The sequence below is a fragment of the Falco punctatus genome (assembly GCF_963210335.1).
Source record: "Falco punctatus genome assembly, chromosome: 18".
Lineage (NCBI taxonomy): Eukaryota > Metazoa > Chordata > Aves > Falconiformes > Falconidae > Falco > Falco punctatus.
Window position 1 is genome coordinate 949284 of NC_137598.1, and position 20849 is coordinate 970132.

At 56.0% G+C, this 20849-nt stretch overlaps 2 protein-coding genes across 3 annotated transcripts; one reads left to right on the forward strand and one right to left on the reverse strand.

Annotated features, from left to right (window-relative positions):
- Nucleotides 1–2580: 2580 nt before the first annotated feature.
- Nucleotides 2581–7016, reverse strand: PEX11B (peroxisomal biogenesis factor 11 beta). The gene is made up of 4 exons (XM_080368484.1): nucleotides 6856–7016; nucleotides 6634–6749; nucleotides 6347–6548; nucleotides 2581–5633 (listed from the first exon to the last, which is right to left on the reverse strand). Exons 1-4 carry the CDS (start codon nucleotides 6909–6911, stop codon nucleotides 5267–5269), a joined length of 741 nt encoding a protein of 246 aa, XP_080224610.1. The 5' UTR covers nucleotides 6912–7016; the 3' UTR covers nucleotides 2581–5266.
- A 614-nt stretch (nucleotides 7017–7630) lies between these two features.
- LIX1L (limb and CNS expressed 1 like) lies at nucleotides 7631–20449 on the forward strand. Of its 2 annotated transcripts, XR_013924323.1 has the most exons (7): nucleotides 7631–8007; nucleotides 13280–13443; nucleotides 14536–14676; nucleotides 15403–15498; nucleotides 17243–17320; nucleotides 17489–19176; nucleotides 19846–20449. XR_013924323.1 is itself a non-coding variant. In XM_080368481.1 (6 exons), exons 1-6 carry the CDS (start codon nucleotides 7677–7679, stop codon nucleotides 17729–17731), a joined length of 1053 nt encoding a protein of 350 aa, XP_080224607.1. In that variant the 5' UTR covers nucleotides 7631–7676; the 3' UTR covers nucleotides 17732–20449. The 2 variants fall into 2 exon arrangements, 1 of the variants encoding a protein (XP_080224607.1); XM_080368481.1 differs by having other exon boundaries at nucleotides 17489–20449.
- The last annotated feature ends 400 nt before the right edge of the window (nucleotides 20450–20849 follow it).

Below are 20849 nucleotides of genomic sequence, written 5' to 3' on the forward strand. Positions count from 1 at the left end.
CCCCCCAGCTCAGCCCCAGCACCTCCAGTTTGGCTCAGCGCCCCCAGTCCAGCAGTCCCAGGCCAGCCCTCCCAGCCCATCCCAGCAACCCCCTGTGCCCCCAATCCAGCCCTCCCAGTCCACCCCAACGCCCCCGATCCAGCCCACCCTAACACCCCAACCCAACCCAGCCCTCCCAGTCCATCCCAGCGCCCCCAACCCAGCCCTCCCAGTCCACCCCAGCACCTCCAATCCAGGCCATCCCAGTCCACCCCAGCAGCCCCAACCCAGCCCTCCCCGTCCACCCCAGTGCCCCCCACCCCAGCCCTCCCAGTCCACCCCAGTGCCCCCCAATCCAGCCCACCCTGTGCCCCCAACCCAGCCCTCCCAGTCCACCCCAGCACCTCCAATCCAGGCCATCCCAGTCCACCCCAGCAGCCCCAACCCAGCCCTCCCCGTCCACCCCAGTGCCCCCCAACCCAGCCCTCCCAGTCCACCCCAGTGCCCCCCAATCCAGCCCACCCTGTGCCCCCAATCCAGCCCTCCCAGTCCACCCCAGTGCCCCCAGTCCAAGCCTCCCAGCGGCCCCGAATCCAGCCCATCCCAGTTAGTACAACCAGCTCAGCCCAGTGCTCCCAGTCCGCCCCCCCCAGATCAACCCAGCACCCCCAATTCAGCTCAGTACCACCAATTCAGCCCAGTAGCCCCCATCCAGCCCAGTGTCACCAGCCCCCCACTCTAGTTCAGTATCACCAGTCCATCCTAACACCCCAACCCAGCCCTCCCAGTCCATCCCAGTGCCCCCAATCCAGCCCTCCCTGTGCCCCCAGTCCAGCCCTCCCAGTCCATCCTAACACCCCAACCCAGCCCTCCCAGTCCATCCCAGCGCCCCCAATCCAGCCCTCCCTGTGCCCCCAGTCCATCCTAACACCCCAACCCAGCCCTCCCAGTCCATCCCAGCGCCCCCAATCCAGCCCTCCCTGTGCCCCCAGTTCAGCCCTCCCAGTCCATCCTAACACCCCAAACCAGCCCTCCCAGCCCATCCCAATGCCCCCAATCCAGCCCTCCCAGTCCATCCTAACACCCCAACCCAGCCCTCCCAGTCCACCCCAGCGCCTCCAATCCAGGCCGTCTCAGTCCACCCCAGCAGCCCAAATCCAGCCCTCCCAGTCCACCCCAGTGCCCCCCAATCCAGCCCTCCCAGTGCCCCCCAACCCAGCCCTCCCAGTCCACCCCAGTGCCCCCCAATCCAGGCCCTCCCAGTCCACCCCAGTGCCCCCCAATCCAGCCCTTCCCAGTGCTCCCAGTCTCTCCCGGCACAAGCCCCCACCATGGATGTGTCCAGCCCTGACACCAAGCCAAGCACCCACGGGGGCCCAGCCCCGAGCCCCCTCCCCAATTAGCAGCTAACGAAGACGCCCACCCGCCCCACAGGCAGGTTTCCCTGTCAAAGGGCGCGTGGAAGTACAAAGATGTAGAAAAATGGGCAGAAAAATGCTCGAAATCAGCATTTTCCAGCTGTGTGTGTGTGTGTGTGTGTCCCCAGCCCCTCCTGCCTGGCAGGATGAGTCCCGGCTAATTAACGGCAATTAAACATTGATGAAGGTTTGCTGGGACTGGTGTCAGTTCGGGAGTTCCTCTCACCTGGGAAAGCACGTGGCGGCAGCAGGCTGGCGTCTGGCTCCGGCCATCAACCAGATGTAGTTGTAATTAGTTCAGTAATTAATTATGCTAATTAGTTGGAATTAGTAGCTCAAACCCAGTCCCCGCCCCCCCCAAGGTACGATTCCTATTCTCTTTATAGCCCACAGCCCAAGAAATCCTTGGAAAAACGGGATTTTGTTGTTATTAAAGATGACGCCGCACTCTCCGCGCTCTGCGTTCGGTATAAAATTACCGTAAAAAAATAAAATCGCTCCAACAAAATCCCAGAGGAGCCTTGGGGGGGGGGGGGGGGCCGGGGGGCAGACTCTTCCAAAGGAAAATGGGACATGTGGGATGGGTGTGAAATGGGATGGAACAACCCCCCCTCCCCCCCCACCCCAAGGTGCTGCGGGACACACGGCGCAGGGAAAATCCGAGCTCCGGCAAAACCAATTCCTGAAGGCGCCGGCGGACGCGGACTGGGAATCCCAGAAAAATTTCAAGATTCCCACCCAAATTGGGGGGGAATACCAGTGCGCCCCAGTCCCTTTTCAAAATCATCCCCAACCCCTCCGCTTTCCTCTTTGATGCGGAGATTAAATGAAGGATGAAAACGAAGGACGAATAAATCGGAAAATGGAACAGGCTTGGAAAATGACATCAGTAGGAAAAGGGAATAAACTCAGAAAGTTAAATGATGGCAATTAAATGATGAAAATGAAATAAAAAGGAAAAGGGAATAAACTCAAAATTAAATGATGGCAATTAAATGATGAAAATGAAATAAAAAGGAAAAGGGAATAAACTCAAAATTAAATGATGGCAATTAAATGATGAAAATGAAATAAAAAGGAAAAGGGAATAAACTAAGAAAATTAAACGACGGTAATTAAACGGTAATAGCGATGTAATCTAAATATGAAATATCGACGTACACATACGAAGCCAGACCTAACGTACGTTAATTGAATGATTTTTAATCGCTTTGCAGTAACCTGCAACGCAGAAACTCGCCGAGCCCCAGAGCTCGGTGTCCTGCTGCGGGGCAGAACCGTGAGGCCCCCCGGACCCCCAGGCCCACCCGCCAGCCCCAGCCATAGGTACCGGTTAACGAAGATCGCACCCAATTAAGCAGGATTTTCCCTTTTTTAAGGGGAATTTACGGCTCGGTAGAAGCTGGAGGAGCCCCCCAATGCCGGGGGGAAGCCCCCAGCCCCACAGAAGCAGCTGCCGGAGCCGGTGGCTGGGATGCTGTCGCCACCACCGTCCCCCACCACGGGCCAGATCCCAGCGGAGCCCACCGCCCCGGTGCTGGGCGCTGCCGAAAGGGGCACAGAGGGTGAGCTGCCCCCCACCGCGCACACCCAGCACGGTGGGCTCCGCACCCCCCCCCCAGCCGTGGAGACACCGAGTCCTGGTGGGCAACGCAGGGGGAGAAGGGCCAGCTCCGGCTGCTGCTCCCGGGACAACGCCAGAGCAAGACCCAGAGTCCTGCCGGGGGGGCAGAAAAGCCCCCACACCCCCGGTTTGTTCCAAAAAGGGCTGGGGGCAGGAGGCCGGCGCAGTGGGGTGCCCCCAGCAATGCCACAGACCCTAAATAGCAGGGAGGGGGGCCAGGACATGAGCCCCCGGGGTGTCCCCGTTACTCACTGCCTGGGATGTTGGGAAACACACGCTGGGAGCGAGTCCAGCTCCCCATCCCGAGCCAGACTGGCCGCACTGGGCTGCGTGCTCATCCCACCGCGATCAGGAAGACGGAGGAAAACGGCGGCGGCTCAGCAGCCGGGCTTTAATAACGAGCTCTGCGAAGCGCCGCGGGACCGTGCTTGGCACAGGCACCTATTTACAACGGTATTTACAGGCGAGGCAGGAGCGGGAGCCACGCGCAGCCCTCCCCTGCACCCTCCCAGCCTCAGGCATCGCTCTCCCGGGGTACAAGCGTCGTGTTAACCGCACGCCGAGGCCACCGACGCGCCAGGGCCGGCCGCCTTCCGCTCCTGTAACCGATTTACCTTCTCCCCCAAGAGTCCAAAGTCTCCGAGTCCAAGCTGAGATTCTGCTTGAGCCCTTCACCGTGAGCCGGGGGAGGGGGGGGAACTGGGGGGCTCCTTTCACCATCTGAATGCCGGGATCTGAATTCCTCGCCCTGTGCCTTCCCAGTTTGCAGCCGTGACACCCCAGTCCCGCCGCCACCTCCTGCATTATTCAGTCCAACGAAACTCCCTCTTGCCTCTCACCGCGGCTCCAGGCACCCCCGCATCCACCCTTCCACGGTGACTCAGCCTCTCTCCGCCCGTGTCACCCCCAAACCCACAAAAAAAATCAGGAAATGCAGAATGAAAAAGCACCGGGGGGGTCCTGGAGCCGGGGCTGGACTAACAAACCCGAGGCAGCGCTCCGGAGCGAGGTTTCCCAGCGCAGGGACAAGCCTCTGCTGCTGCAGACGTACCTGGAAGCGTGTGCAGCCCAAGCTTTGTGCACAGAGCTGCTGGAGCTCAAGAAAAACCCCAGCAGTGGGTTTTAAAAACACACAGGGTCACTCCTTCCCTCCGTATCGCCCTCTCAGGGCAATCCCACCTCTGGATATTAATAAACACCGGCCCCGAATGTATCCTTCAGCCTGTGGTCAAGTAAAACACGCTCCAGAGCCGGGCTAAGCCCACTGCCCGTCATCTGGTGTCACAGAACCCAAGGAAAATGGGAAAGTGCAGTGAGGTGACAGCACCAGCTCCGAGGGAAAAGCAGGTGGGAACAACTGATGCAAGGAATCACAGCATGGAGCTGTCCCCTCCCCGATTTATCCCACAAAAAGCCACTCAAAAGGACATCTGAGAAACAAACCTCCCTCCGGGCAGGGGGAGGGCGGCAGATGCACTCGCAGCAGCCGGGAGGCGCTCGGGCTGCCCAAGTCCCTTTCTGTTCTCAGGCACAGAGAAATCCACGGGGAAGGGCCGGGAGTGACCCCAGGGCTCGGCATGACTTGCTACAGGCGCTGCTTCCCACCGGGATCGCGGGGAAGGTGCCGGCGAGGGAATGCTCTCCTACGGGGAAGCACGCTGCCACCGTCCCCTCCAACCCATGGCCAGTCGGCAGAGCGGGACTCACCCGAGTTCACCTCGAAACGCTCGGCTGGAGACGCCTCATCCACGACCAAAGTCCTTTCAACTCCCCCTCTGCCTGCATTCAGAGTTCTTAAAAGGAAAATAAAGTGTCGAAACAGGTGTTGGATACACCCAGCCAGCGCTACTCACCCCACCCTGCGGCTTAACCCTGCTCCCAGCGACCCAGGCCGCCTTCCCTGGCCCCAGGTGTTTCTCTTGTGGGCGGCTCCGCGTTAGGAGACCCCCCCAAAGAAAGAGGGGAGACGTTAAACCCCTAAAACAGCTGGCCAGGCCCCACAGTCAACAGGGAGAACCAAAGCAAGGTCCACTGAGCGCCGCCGGCTCCGACGCCAAAGTCCCTCCACCCTCCTCCACAGCCTGTTTGGTTAAAGCATCCAGGCGTGCCGTGAACACGCAGCTGCACACAACGCGACCGAGACAGTCAGCATTAGTCACAGCCCAGCCTCAGGGGAAACCCCCCCCGGGGTCCCCAAATATCTGCCTACGCTGGCTTTGAGCACAGAGGCAAGCTCTGACGGCAGCTAAGGCTTCAGTTTGAGCCAGGGATGAAGGATGGTGAGGATGGAGAGGATGGAGGAGGTGAGGCCACACAACCCCACAAAACCCGGGTTGGTTTTGTACAGCCCCAGCTTGTCCAGGGGGATAAAAAGGTCGCAGGCGTTTTTCACCACGTCCAGCAGCAGAGGAGGGTTGTTCCGCAGGACGTGGATCAGAAGCCGGAGCTGGATCTGCAGCCTCAGCCCCAGCTGCTGCAGCCCGTTGTCAGCCCGGAGCTGGCGCCCGTTCTCGCTGCCTTTCGCTCGTTTCCCACCCGCCTCGCGCTCCATCAGGATCTGGATCTCGTAGACGTCCCGGCTCAGGTTCACGACGAGGGCGAAGAGATAATACCTGGAAAACAGGGGTGAGGAATGGGGGGAGAGCAGAGCGTGTGGCCAAACAGTGCCGGGGGCTGTGGTCTGTGACGCTGGGAGCCTCCAGCCACAAAAATAAAACGCCTGCGGGAAGAAAAAGTCCACTTTCCACCGACGGCCGAGGGGATGAGCAGGGCCAAGCACCCAGCAGCTCCCGCAACGCCGCGCTCTGTCATCGGCAGGGCACGAGGAGAGAAGCCCCTGCATGCAGCACTCGGCCGCTCAGTGCCCCCAGCTCAGCCCAGCACCCCCAACTCAGGCCAACCCAGCCTGGCTCAGCACCCCCCATCCAGCCCAGCCCAGCCCACCCCAATACCCCCATCCAGCCCAGCCCACCCCAATACCCCCATCCAGCCCAGCCCAGCCCACCCCAACACCCCCAATCCAGCCCAGCCCAGCCCACCCCAACACCCCCAATCCAGCCCAGCCCAGCCCACCCCAACACCCCCAATCCAGCCCAGCACCAACTAGTCCAGCCCATTGCCCCCCATCCAGCCCCGCCCAGCCCCACCCCCCAGCCCAGCCCATCCCTTTGCCACCCCATCCAGCCCACTGCCCCCCATCCAGCCCAGCCCACCCCGTTGCCCCCCACCCAGGCCAGCGCTCCCCCTCCAGCCCCCGCAGGGCAGTGGACCCGCGGAACCCCGCTCTCCTCGGTGGAGCGGCCCACCGGCAGCTGCCAGCCCTCACCTGAAGGACCTCTGGCTCCATTTCTCCTGGTCCACGCTGGGGACCAGCCCCGCCTTCCCGGCCCAGAGGACATTGTCGCAGGCGAAGTACATGGCCCTGTTCAGGTGGCTGAGGGTGACGCAGAACCGCAGCACCATGTCTGACAGGTGGATGGCCCGTTTCGCTGCCTCCAGCGCCTCGGCCGAGCTGCCCAGGCGCAGCACTGCGGGACAGACGGACACGGTCACCGGGGGGAGGGGGAGGGCACGGCGGGCCCCGCTCCCCGCTCCCCCCCGGCCCCCACTCACGCTTGCGGCCCAGGCTGAGGTGAGCCTCCAGCTGCCGGACGCTGGCCAGGACCCCGGCGCTCGCCCCGTTCCTCCGCAGCGTGTCCCCCGCCAGCGCACAGGCGTACTGCGCGGCCCTGCAAGAGACCCACGGCGTGAGGGGGGGTGGAGGGGCCCGCCGTGACCGCCGCGCCCCGCGGGGGGCGTGGAGGCCCCGGGGTGAGTCGGCACTACAGCCCGCACCTGAAGAGCCGCTCCTTGGCCTGGCTCTGGGCGCTGAAGCGCATCCAGGTCTCCATGGCGGGGCCGGGCCTGGGCCTGGGCCTGGGCCCGTTCCCGGCTACGGGGCCGCGGCGCGGCGCCACTTCCGGCAGCGCGACGGAAGCGGCCGCGAGTCAAACCGGATGCGACAGGCAGGCGCTGGCGCCACCTAGCGGCACCTGCTCCCCACCCCGGTCATACCCGCAAAGCTCGTCCCTATTGGCTGACTGTGCCAGGCTCCGCCCCTGCCATCAAAATAGAGACCGTGAATGGCCCATTGCAACACTCCCCGCCTCTATATCTGCATGAAAGCACTTGATTGGTTAATGTTACCATTTCCCGCCCCTTCTCCTGACCAATAAGAACGTGACGACAGCTCCCCACCTCCGGCTCGGCCGAGTTGCAACTTGATTGGTTATTTCCTCTGTCATTACAACATATTCTGCAGCACGACTGGACAGTCATGCTTTAAGCCCCGCCCCCAACGTGTCCCTCACTTAGGATTGGACTGAAGGGGGCGAGCGCGCCCCCCCCACTCCCTAAGATCGAGTTCTGATTGGCCGCTCCTCTTCTCGTCCCGCCCACCATCCTGGCACTCTGCCCCGCGATTGGCGCGCTGCCGCTCTCCCCGCCTCCCTCCCTCCACCCTCTTCCCCGCCCCGAGGCCTCCTCCGTGCTGCCATTGGGCGGCTCCCCCTGGTTCCCGCCCCCTCCCTGAGGTGATCTCCACGCCCATTGGGCCCTCGGGTGGTGAGTGACAGCGGCTCCGCGGCGGGGCTCTCCTTCGGAGCGGGCTGGCGGCGATGATGGAGTCGGTGCGGGCGCAGCGGCTGCAGCCCGGCGTGGGGACGCTGCGCTCCCTACGGCCCGGCGTCACCGGCGCCCCCGCCGCCGCCTCGGCGCCCCCCCCGCCGCCCGCCCCGCCGTCCGCCGCGCTGGCGGCGCCGCTGCCCGCCGCTCCGCCCCCGGCCGGGCTGGGGCTGGGGCTGGGGCTGCCGCCGCCGCCGCCCCCCCTGGGGCTGCAGGGACCCGCCGCGCCGCCGCCGCCCGGCGCCGGACCGCCCGCCGTGCTGCGGGAGGCGGTGGAGGCGGTGGTGAGGAGCTTCGCCAAGCACACGCAGGGCTACGGCCGCGGTGAGCCGGGGCGGGGGGCGGCCCGGGGACTCGGGACCCGGCGGAGACCCCGATCCGATCCCCTTCTCGCCCCGTTATCCCCCGCCCCAGGCTGCTCTCCCGGCCCCCTCCCCTCCCCCCCCCCCCCCCAGCTCGGCGGGGTCTCTCCCTCCATCCCATCCCCCGTCGCCCTCTCCCGGGGATGGGGTCGGGGTCACCCCGCTTTCCCACACGGTTTGCCCGCGGGGCTCTTTGCCCCTTTCCTTCCCCCCCCCCGTGGAGACCAGGCGCCCCATCTCCCATCCCATTGCTCTGGGGTCTTCTCGGGGGGGGTCTCCATCAGCTGCCCCTTTTTCCCTGCCAGCCTTGTGCCTGGGCCTCCCCTGTCCCAGCCCTCCTTCCCCGTTAATCCTCCCTTTTCTGGGGTCCCTGCTGTAACCCGGTTTCCTTTGCTCCATGCTACCCTTTCCCCTTCTGCCTTCTCCAGCGTAAGCTTTGAGGTACGGACCTCCCCAGGCCCCTCTTCCTTCCCTGGAATTTGCATGGCAGCCTCCTTGGGTGAGGGTCCTGCTTCCCTTTGCTTCCCACCACCGAGCTTTGAGCATCTTTTTTTCTGCAAATCTCGGATTTAGAGAAAAGAAGAGAGCCAGGAGCCTCTCCCATGGCTGCACATTCCCTATCCCAGCGGCGTGGTTTGCTCATCTGATGGGCTATAAGGGTGACTGAGGAGGCATCCTTGATGATTTGTCGTTAGGTGAAATGTTGGTAAATCAGCCTTTTGTGCTATTTGTGGAGATTTTTCTGCTGTCTGCTGCTGGCTCAGCCCTGGTGCTTGGGATCTCCCAGCCCTGCAGAGTGAGCCCGGATGGTTTGGGCAACGTTAAAGGTGAGCATGGGGAGGAAAGGAGAGTCCCTGCTCCAGCCTGGTCCGTCTGGGGCTGCTCGTGCCAAAACTGAGAAAGTGAGTAAAGTAAAACAGTGACTAAAATAAAACCACTGAGTCCATGGTTCTCTGGGTCTGCCTTTTCCCTAAGGAGCCTCGTGGTTTCAGGGGTCAAGCTTGAGAAACGTTCACGGGTCTCCTCCTGGAAAGCTCTGTGGCCTCTTAAATGCAAACTTTCAGTTTTTACGGTATTGACTGCTTCCCAATACCCAATTTGACATGGGTTTTTGCTTTTGCGAGTTAGGGAAAGAAGACAAGGCAGGGGTAGGCAAGTATATATAGAGGTGACCGTGAAAGCAGACGTGGGGACCTGAGCTGCACAGAGAATTCCCTAGCTTGTGGTTTAAAGCTGAGGCAGTTTCCTACTTGTGCTGTACCTGTAACAGGTAAACATGTGATAAAGGTAGAGAGAGTAGAGGCTGGGGGGGTTTTTTAGTGCTATTTAGATGCTTTTTATGTTTTTAAGAAGGATTTTTATGGTTTTATGTTTAAGAAGGAGGATTGTTGTATGGTAGTGGTTTAGTCCTCTGTATGTAACTCCTTCAACTTGATGTTGAGACAAAGAGGCTCATTTCTTTCAACGAAGGCAGCAGCAAAGAGGGCTCAGCTGGGCGATCCTTGCCATTCCCGGTGGCTGCAGGTTTCCTGGGATCCCCCTCGCTTCTGTGCTCCACCTTATTGATGAAAAGCCCCGCAGCTGGGAAGAGAGATCAACTCTGCAGGCTGCTGGTGCTGGGAGAGGCTGTTGCGGGGGTGTTAAGTACTCCACCACGCTCCGGCGCCGCGGGGCTCCAAGCATTGCATCAGAGGCGCCCGGTCGTGCGAGAGCCCCTGGAGGAGGCTCCAATCTGAGTTTCTTGTACACTCCTTATTTCAGTAAGGGGGGGGGGGGAAGAAAAAAAAAAAAGTAAAGCAGCAAGAAAAAAGGTTAAAGCACATATTTTACTGGCCCTGTGATGGAAAGAATCTTCCACCCCACCCGAAAGGAGACACTTTGCAACTATTTTGAGTTCCCGACTTCTTCCGGCTACGGCGGCAGGTCCAACAGAGGCGTTTGTAGGCTTCCAAATGGTGAGCGCTTGGCAGTCACCGGCGTGCGGGGGGACCGCTGCTCGTCTGGCTCCGGAGCGACTCAGCGCCATGTGGAATCACTTACTCTTCTGTATTTAATATGCAAGTCAGATGTGCTATCGTATACACAACGCTGAGACACAGGGTTACGCTCCAAAGCAATAAACAGATAGGACTGATGGTCAGAACAGGCTCTGCTTTGCATCTCCCAGCTTCTCTTCGTCTTTTTCTGGAGTGGCAAATCTAAAGAGCAAGCCGCTGACAGGAGCCACCCTGTGTGGTTGAGCCGTGCTCTGTAAATCTGCCCGTCTCCTCACCCCAGAGGGTGGCAGAGCTTATCTGGAAGATCAGCACGTCCAGTTCCTGCCCTCAGAAATGAAAACAAACAGACTAAAAGGGATCAGCTGATGCCAATAGTAAGAGTTCTGTGTTTTGAGCCAGTAGAGAGACTTGTTCTGCTTGCAGGTATCAAAAATATCTTTCTTTACACATTGGGAAAATACCTTTCTTTACACATACACAACCTTGTGCAAGGTGCAGAGACAACATCGCTTCTTCAGCATCTTTACCTGCGTTCGAACCATCCAGTCGTTTTTCCCTCTGCCCCAGCACTGCGTTGTATAGGGGATCAAAATCCTTCAGGGTGCAGGAGGCGTCCCTGCTGTCTTGAAGGACCGTCCTCTCGCAAATGTGAGATGGAACAGGATTTAGGATGCTTTCTGAAAAGCAAAAGCAAACTTCACGTCTCCTGCCTCTTTCCCTCACAGCACAACCTTGTGGTTTAATGGGAGGCGGGGGGTGAATGAGAAAGGCTGAAAACCATCGATCCAGAGCTAAATCAAACTAAGATTTTGCTTTGGATTCGGCATGCTGAAGTGCTCAGCTGGTGTTTGCCTGCTGAAGGTGACACGTGCAGCGTTGGAGCTGGAGCTGTGCTGAGGAGAGGGGCAGGTCTCTGTTGTAGTGCCGTGGTTTGCTCTCCGGCTCTGTAAAAGCATGTTGTTCTGAAGCGTTTGGAGAGTTTCAATTAAGTATTTTACTCTTTTTGTCTCCTAAAATCGCCCTGCCTGCAGCAGCTGGAAGAATTTAATCCGGTCTGGGAAGAAAACCTCTTTTGGGTGCTTCTCAGCTGTCTGACCTGTTGCTCCAGTCGCTAACAAAGTGCCCAGCCAGCGTCTGGCATAGAGGAGCCCTTGTCTTGGGCTGAAAACACAATTCCCTGCCTGTGCCCGTGTCGCATGGCGTTTCCTCATTAACCTGCTCTTAACGCCAGCTTTTCAGGCTTCGCTAAATTAAACCAAACTACAATTTCTCTGAATTTTAGGAGTAATTCCATGTGTTGTGAGAATTTGTGCTGTCTGATGTAAGCTCGGCTTGCTCTGCAGTTTCTTGTGTGGTCGCCGCTGCAAAGTCTCGGTTGCCCCATGCCAAACAGTCCCTGAAGCTGTTATTGAATCGGGCATTGTTTCCCCAAATCCGTTGGGGATTATGTGCATGATTTACACCGTCCCTGGGAAGGGAATCTGCCTGGATGGGTGGGAATTCTGTCTGGGTATTGGTGCACTGGAGAACTGGCAGGGAACCGTGTATTGTTTGTGCAGCTTTTTGCTAGTCTTCAGTGGAAAATTGCCCCTGTCTTGCATTTTTCATCAAAAAAAAAACCAACAACCCACCCCAAACTAAACTTGAAAATAATCCAAAGCGACTGTTTTATGAACAAAATGCCCTGAAAAGCCTGTGGTTGAAAGAGGAGGGAAATGCTTAGTGAGGAGCTACTGTGCTAGTGACTCCTTGCCCGGCTTCGTCTTACAGAAGGCAATAAAACAAAATAAAAGGCTCGAGCTCGCTGTCTTCCTGAAAGCTGCCTGGCTGAAGGCCTACAAACTTACCGCGCTGTGTGGGCAACCAAAAAGCTGAGCCGGGGTGGCTTGTGATGGGCTTGGCACCTCACGTTCACGCGTGGCCTTAAATTAACCTCCCTTTTATAACCTGCCCCGGGAGACTTTGGGAACAGCAGCCTCGTCTTGCTCGGTGCTCTGCCCCGGTGCTGGCTGCACGGCGTGCAGCTCCTCGCAGGAGAGCTTGCGTGGGGATTTGGGGGTATTTTTCTCATGTTGCCTGTCAGACTGCAGCACGGAAAGAAGCCCAGAGCAAATTCGATGGGACTTAGAGCGCTAGGTGCTATGAAGTTGATTTTTCTCGCCCAAACCTTGACAAAATAAAGGGTGGGTAAAACACCTCGAAGGGAGTCCTCGTGGCACTGGGGATTCAGGAATGAGGAGAGCGATGGGGCAGCCGGCTCGCTATAACAAACGCCTCTCGTTCTTTTGTGCGTATTAAGAAGACTTTAACCTCGTGGATTCGGGCTACAAGCTGCGTGCCACGAGGGTAGGTGCTCAAACCCCGCATAGCAAATGTGGGGCTCCAGAAGAGGTGCCTGCTTAAAAACAGCTTCTGAAAAGGCTGTAATTAGCAAAGTCAACCAGGGCTAATGTTTCAGGCTCTGGTTTCCTAACTGGGATGGAAAAACTGTAACAAAGCTAGGGCTGCTTTTATTCTGTGATTCACCGTTTGGGTATACGTCCTCCCATGCCGAATGGCACAACCGAGATTCCCCAGTTAGATGTCCCCATTCTCCTCTGTGCTGTTAGATGCTATGTGGTGGTTAAATACTCCCACCCAAATTACAGGGAGTTCTGCCAGAAAGCCTCAGCTGGGTAGCTTTTTGCCTCAGGTCACTTCTTGTATCCCCAGCCGTGTTTTTTTGAGTGAGGTACATGATGTTCAGCATCCAGGCAGGTGGTTTCTGTGGGTCTGACAGGTCACCTGCTTTATTTTTATCTTACGTGTAAGAAAGTCAGTATTGAGGATCGGCTGAGGCAGGTGACAAACCTGCTGAGCCTGTTGACAGCCGTCTGGCGGAGGAAGAATACCTCGCTGTCCGGCTCTGCAGCCTTTTTCAAGTCCTGTTCCGAAAGCTTTTCCCAAGGTTTGTTGGAACGAGAAGAGTTTTTCTGTAGGGAGCTTTGGTTTATAACTCAGTGGTTCTCCTTACGGTCGTCTTGCAGGGAGAGGCCTGTTTGTGTTGACATCATGCACTTATAGCGTCCCTTAAAGCTGATGGGGTTTAATACGAGAGATAACGGCGCTGCTCGCGTAGGTGGGCATATGCTAACATTTATGCCGTGCTGTTTCTGGATGCAGGGAATACCTGAGGAAACCGGCTGCCCACGCTCTTTTTTTCTGTGTCTGAACTTGATTCTGCTTCTGTCTCCTCAGTGAACGTCGTGGAGGCCCTTCAGGAGTTCTGGCAAATGAAGCAGTCCCGTGGAGCTGATCTGAAAAACGGAGCCCTCGTGGTGTACGAGATGGTCCCTTCCAACAGTCCCCCTTACGTCTGCTATGTCACCTTACCGGGAGGGAGCTGCTTTGGCAGTTTCCAGGTACGACTGCTCGGCTGGAGGCTGTCCCGGCTGCGTGGCTCGCTCTCCAAAGCAGCCTGTCACCTGGGTGCCCTGAGAATCTTTCCCCACCAGAATTAGTGCTCAAATACTTTCCTGCGCTGGCCACAGCATCAACGTTTTCCTGCTGATTCAAAGGACAAGAGCGACATGGGTCTGACTGTAAACCCTCTTTCATTTCAAGCTGGCTGATAAGTGCTCCTGGTTGCCTATAAAACCCCACCCGAGTTCAGTCTGGGAAGGTTTGGCTGTAAATTTTACTTTGCTGTACGTACTGTATCCCCTACATATGACTCAGACCTTAGCAGCGCTGAGGTGGGATGTGGTATCAGAGAAAACTGTTAGATGGGCTGGTTTTGGTGCTTTGTCCTCCTTCCCAGGACTGAGCAGTGAGGTGTATGTGCAAGATGCATCTGGGACAAACTGGTAGAGTAAAATATCCTTGCTGGGGCTCTGGGTTTGACCCAGTACCTCTTCTCGAGGTGCCAGAAGACTCTAGAAGTCCAATCATAACATTGGATCAATAGTTTCTCCCCCCCCTTTCTGTTGAAAAGGAAAATGTCCAACCCAAATACCTCACCCGAGAGATTAAGGTCCAAAAATCACAAGGGGTCCTGACTGCAGTTCGGATTCCTTCGCTGTAGTGGCTTTAGGCAGTTGCTCTCTGGTCTTGGTTTGAAGAACCTGTCCAAAAGAAACAATTCTAGCAGCTACACGGTCTACCCATCCTGAAGAGCAGTCCTTGTGCTTAAGAGTAATTTGGTTACGTTTTGGTTTTCAGCTAATTAATTTTGTTGACGATCTGATCGGTGGCGTTTCCTGATGCAGATACTATGTGCTGAGTTCAGCTGCCTGCTTAATTTTTGTGTTTAGCGTGGTTGGGATAGCTGTGGTTTAAAACTAGCTCCTAATGATTTCAGGATGTCTGAGAGAGCACGGACTTTCCAAAACTACACAACACTGCCACCTGATTCCCATTCCCTGTGTCGGTGGGAAGTTCAGAGCGCAGGGCTGAGGCGATCTCGGTCACATCGCTGTCTTTCTGTCCTTGATGGTGTTTGTGTCTCTCCTTAGTTCTGTCCGACCAAGGCTGAGGCCCGAAGGAGTGCTGCGAAGATTGCGCTAATGAACTCGGTCTTTAATGAGCATCCCTCCCGAAGGATCACAGATGAGTTCATCGAGAAGAGTGTTTCGGAAGCCCTGGCGTCTTTCAACGTAAGGCTTTTGGGTACCCAGGTGGCTGCAATTGATGGGGAAAAAAACTCAAATCATGGGAAGAGCAGTTTTCTTTTACATCTGGAACTCTTTCTGACAGTTTTTTTTTCAGGGATTTCTGAGTATTAAAACTTTTAACTGTAGCTCTCATTCTTGTGCTCCGGCTTCCCCTCCCACACAGTCTCACGCTCACGTTTGATTGTGCTGCCCTCGGATCGGGCAGGAGTAATTAGGATAATAAGACTGAGATGTTGATCTGTGTGGCCCTTCTCTGACCGGGTTGCCACATTGGCTAGCTTTCTCTAAACCAAATTTTTCCCAGAAAATGTAGTTTCTCGAGGCGGGAGCTTTGCATTCTTCTTTTACTGCTCTAATTATACCTTGTCCTGGGGGGAGTTCTTGCTGTGCAGTCACGTGGCGCTTGCCGGTACCCAGAGTATTGTTAAGAATTTTGAAATAGCCGTAATGGGCTGCAGAAAAAAACCCTGTTTCAAGTGGCATTGCCAGAAGCAGAGCGAGCATCGTTACTCCCCGAGAGCTGCAGGAAACGATGCGAGTATCTGAGATCGAATGAGATGGGTAGGCGCATGGCCGAGGTGCGTAAGGCTGCCCTCAAAAACCTGTCCTGGGGTGGGTGAAGTGGAGATGGTGTAGCAGAAGCGGCAGGTAGCAGGGGAGCCATGCTTGGTCAGGAATGACAGCTCTCGTATGAAATGTCTCCTGCAGGGCAATCGAGAGGAAGCTGATAATCCCAACACTGGGATCGGTGCTTTCCGCTTCATGCTGGAATCCAACAAGGGGAAATCGATGCTGGAGTTCCAGGTACTGTTCGTAATTCAGTTACACGGTTCAAGGGGTGGTTGGTTTGATCTTTCAGCTTCACCCATAGCGCTTTATATTCAAAATAAAAAGGGAGGTTTTCCTCTTAGACCACAACTCGGGATTTGCGGCGCTTCCAGGTGCAGGTGTAGCAGCAAAACACTTGGAATTGGGATTCTCTCTGTAAACGCTCTTTGATATTTGCAAGGCTCGGCATCGTGAAAGGGGCGAGCGTTGCTCTGAGCCAGTGTTTTCAGTGACATGCTCTTGAGCTAGCTGGTGCCCAACACCCAGACGATACCTCTGGATACCACAACTCAGGGCGTTCCACGAGCTGTTCAGTTTGTGGGTTTTATCTTCTCCCTGCAAAATGGGAGAGAGCTCGCTTCCCTTAGGAAAGCTGGCAAAGATCTTTCATCCAAAGACGTTTTGATTGTGGAATTAGGAGTCTTGATTGCTGTCATTACATGCCCTCAAACCGCAGCAGTATCAGAGCAGTCCTCGTATCCTGCTGAAATATGTTCAGTCTGTCTCTCGTTACGACAAAACATCTGTGAAATGAAAACTACAGACTGCTGAGGGAAAGTGCTGTAACACTTATCAGTTCTGGTTAATGGAGCAGAAGGAGTCCGTGCAGAACAGATGACTGGAAGCTGAGATTCTGCTGGGTTTTATTCCAGCCTTTCTGAGGAAACTGCTCCTAAGAGCAGAGCAGAGCAGCCAGGTAAATAAAATAAGACGTGCCTAGAGCGCTCTGAATTCTTCATGCGACTCGATAGCCTCGTTGTCACTCAAGACGTGTATCCCTGCACGTACAGAGCTGTCGTTAGGACGGTGCGTTGAGCTTCACGAATCCTTTGAGTTTAAACTTGGGCTTCAGAAGCAACTCAAAGTGGTTCTTGTGCAGAGGAGTTGATTGTAAGTGCACCAACTGGAACTGGATTTTTAGGAGAGGAGAAATTGGGCCGTAACTCTGCTCCAGACAGTTGAAGCAGGGTTTGGATGTGTCTCCAAGTAGGTGCCTTAAGCCTGTAGCGTTGCTGTATTTGGGGTTCTTTGCTGTAGGCAAACTTTTCCCAAAGCTGACTTCTTGCCTGGCTCGTTTCCCTTGCATGGAAATCCTCAGTGGGTGGAAGACAGCAGTGTTTATATTAAAGGTCCTGTTTACACAGGGTGACTCTGTTAGGAATATTCCTCAGGCTTTGTTTGTCTTTGGGAAGCCTAACTAGTCGCTGCAAGTTTATGAAGCCGAATGTACATGGTGTTGAGAGAGAAACGTTCGCTTGGAAAACACTGGGCTGTCACCCACTCTGGCTGGTGGCTTAGCCTGGAGGCTGCGGGATGCCGGAGTCTGGCTGGCAGAATCCTGAAATCCCTGGGGCAGAGGGAAGCATCAGCATCTTTGTCTCGCCCGTAATCCGCTCATCTGGTCGGGGGATTTCTGTCTAGCAGGGTGAGCCAGGCTCTGCCCTTGCATCCTGGCTCCTAGGCCTTCCACCTCCCCCGCTTCTCTGGTTTCCGCGTCTTTTTGGTAAATCTTAACTCTAACGCTGGAAATTTTTTTCTTTATGGACTCCGGAGTCGCGAACATACTCTGTGATCCTTGCAGTTGCAAAGGACTGGGCATGATGTTGCAAAATCCTTCCCGGTTTCTCGTTCCCGTAGCGAGACACCGGCTTGACTGCTTGTAACGCTGAGCCCTCGTCCCCGCGCTGGCTGGCGGCCTGACTGCCTTTTGCTGTTGCAGGAGCTGATGACCGTCTTCCAGCTGTTGCATTGGAACGGCAGCCTCAAAGCCATGCGAGAGAGGCAGTGCTCACGGCAGGTGAGTCCGGGCGTCTCGAGCAGTCGCACGCTGGGCGCGTTCGGGTCGCGACAACCTTCTCCTTAAGCTCCTTTAGCTGGCGCGGAAGCCAGATGCTCCCAAGCGACGTGTGTCCCCTGTAGCGACTTGTCTTTCCTAAGCTCCCCTGCATATGTCCGTTACCACCAGGAGGTCCTGGCTCACTACTCCCACCGCGCGCTGGACGATGACATAAGGAACCAGATGGCCATGGACTGGGTGAACAGGGAGCAGAACAGTCCAGGGGCCCTTTCCAGAGAGCTGGCTTCAACGGAGAGAGAGCTGGACGAAGCCCGCCTGGCCGGGAAGGAGCTGCGTTTCCATAAGGAGAAGAAAGACATCTTGATGCTGGCGGCTGGCCAGCTGGGGAGCATGCACTCCTCCAACTGCTAGGCGCTGGCGTGCAAGTCGTTCCACTCCCCCAGGCCTACTAACACCTCCACGCCGACGGGATCCGTCCCGTGTCACGTAAAGCATGTAATGCCTCTTCCAGAATCGTGGCCCGTTTGCACATTTTAAAGATTTTTTTTTTTTTAACAAAAAAAAAAAAAAAAAAAGCTCCTGTACAGATTTTTAAACCTTTTAATACTTGCTTTTAGACCTCCTCCTCAGCCTCCTATCCACTAGAGAATTCCTTCTGTCTCTTTTTTTTAAAGATGGCATTAAAACCACGGCCTTTCGGTGTTAGCACCGAGGACCGCCGCTGTACGTGGGTACTCTGTGGCCGGCAGCGTTCCACAAAACGTAGCACTTCTTCCAGGAAGCTTCTGTTCTTTGGAGCTGCTGCATGTCACGCAGATCTGCTTTTTTTTCTTTTTTTCTTTCCTTCCCTTCTGCTTCTGTCGTAGAGGTGGGGTCTATCAAAACTCCTTGAGAAGCACACTAACTAAAAACCCAACGAAACAAAACTACCGACGCATTCTCTTGTAACACTACAATGCAAGCTGCCTGGGGGAACGCTCCCAAGCACGTAAAAGGGATTTTAAAACTGGGATTTTGCTTTGGCCAGACTTAAGACTACAGCGTTCGGGTTCCAAGCTGAGGCAGGATCCGCGGTTCCCCCTCCAGCTGTCAGGTGCCTGTATCTGTTCCTGCTCTGGCTGTTCGCTTGTGGCGTAGGACGTAGTTCCTTCTCTAAATAATGCACCTAACAACAAACGACAAGGCCCCACGGTACGGAAGGGATTGGACTCGGGTGTTTAATTAATCTGCACCAGCCAGAGCCTCCTGCTCTGCTCCCTTTTGGTCCTCTCTGGGTTCTCACCAGGTTTAACGTGGTCTGGCAGGGTGGCGATGCCCGAGCTCTGCCCCAGCGACTGGGGGGGGGTGAAGCAGCCGGTTTGTTTTGCTGGAAATGGAGTTCGGGAGGTTTTTTTGGCTTCCCCAGCCAAGCCGGGGAGATGCAAATTTTTTAAAAAATCTTACAAGAAACAAGAGATGGACATGCTGTTCTCTCTGGAGCAGCTTCCAAACCAAATGTCAGACTTGGCCTTTTCGAGGAAGGTTTAAAAAAAAACCTTGCCAGAGTTTCAGAACTCGCTAGCAATAAGAGGGGAAACTGCTCAGCTTCTCTCCCTGAAGGACCTTGTGGATACGAGCCTTTGTTAGGTAGGGTTGTGGTGAAGCCTCTGTTAACGCGGACTGTGGTGAAGCCTTTGAAGCAGAGCACAGATCCAGCCCTGAGCAGCAAAAGCTCAGACTAAGGTTTGGCCTCGACTCTTGCTTCGCTTCAAAGGTGAACCTCCGAAACCTGGCGGTTACTGGGGACGACTCTTAGGATTTCTGAGGGCTGAGGAGTTCTTCAGGGCAGCGGATTGCGCGCAACTCCCCGCTCCTAGGTGAGAGCTCGGCACGGGAGGAAGGGAGTCGCGTTGAAGGCATGGGGCTGTGCGGTTTGACCCCCTGGCCCGGAGCGCTTGTGCGGCACAGCCTCGCACGAGGAGAGGGGGCTGTGGCGAGAGCTCGTGGAGCTGGGAGTGAGCTCGTTCCCTGGTCATAGCGGCAACAAAACAAAGTGTTGCTGAAACAAAAATCTCTATATGCACTATTTTTTTAAACAAATAATTCCCTATTCTTTCTATACGTATCAGTACTAAATCTCTATGATGTTTAGATTTGTAAAAAAACGCCCTTTACTGACGTTAAAAGTGTTCCTTCCGCTCAAGTTCAGCCAAGAAAACTACTTGTGCAGGGCAGATTCTGTATCACTCCCTGCGGTTCCGACAGGCGGCCGGGAAGAGCCAGCAGCACCTCAGCAGGAATAAATAAATTGCAGGCGGCCTTCTCCCATCGCTGTTCGAGCAATAGTTTCTGTTTTGAGATGGAGATTTAAAAAAACGCATTATCTGTAGGTTATTCTAGTTTTGTATTCTCATCCTAACAAGCCTAGTTTGGTTTTTTTTTTATATATTTTTTATACGCAGCCTCTTTACACGACAGTATTAATGTTTCATGCATTTATAAATGTGATTGTAAATGGTGTGGAGTTGGATTATTTTTTTTTACAGGCTGGCAATATCTAGACCTTGTATTTGAATTTAATCACTTGCTTTAGAAATAGCGCGGAGTCTTAATGCCTCTCCACCAGCACTTCCACACCGGCGTGTAGCGTTCCGTCGCGTGAAATGGTGATTTATCCGAGGGCCTGATCCTGCAAGGCAGGGAACTCCTGAGAAACCTCTGCCCTGACCACTGTGCGCGGCGCAGGGGGCTGCTCGGCGTTCCCGGCTTTTTGCGCGTCGGGATTTTAATGCTTTTTGCCAAATTCTCCCCGATGTCCTGCAGGGCCGGGAGGGACACGAGGTGTTCCGGGCGCCGGCAGCCGCTCTCGGGTGGATCAGGGAGGGTTCCCGTGTTCCCAGGGATCCTGGCGGGAGGGAAACAAAAATTTGACACTGTGATTTGTGGTTTTAGCAGTCCGGGCGCCGGCTTTGAGTCTCCGGATCTGCCTGGAAGGTGATAAAATGCACAAATCCAGGTTTTCTCAGCATCCGAAATGGGTGGTTGTTCTTGCTCGGGCTATGTAAACGCAAAGCTGAAAGGATAAATCACCGTGCGGCGCTGCGGGTTGTACGTCTGATTTTATACAATAAAACTGTAGATTTTGGGGTAGCACGGTGGCTTCTCTCTTCTTCTGCGGCAGGTTGCGTCCCCAGCCCCTCCTGCGAATGGTCCCTCTGCAGCGGGGGCACCCCCGCCACGCCAGGGGGTGGCTGGGCGCCCAGTATGGACCCAGTTCGGCCCCAGTTTGGGGGAAGGCCTCCCCGTCCTTCCCAAGATGGCGCTGGCCGCGGGACGCGGTGCATTGGCCTTCCCAAGATGGCGGCGCAGCCGCTTCCGCCGTGCGCCCTCCCCAAGATGGCGGCGCGGCTACTTCCGCCGTGCGCCCTCCCCAAGATGGCGGCGCAGCTGCTTCCGCCGTGCGCCCTCCCCAAGATGGCGGCGCGGCTACTTCCGCCGTGCGCCCTCCCCAAGATGGCGGCGCGGCTGCTTCCGCCGTGCGCCCTCCCCA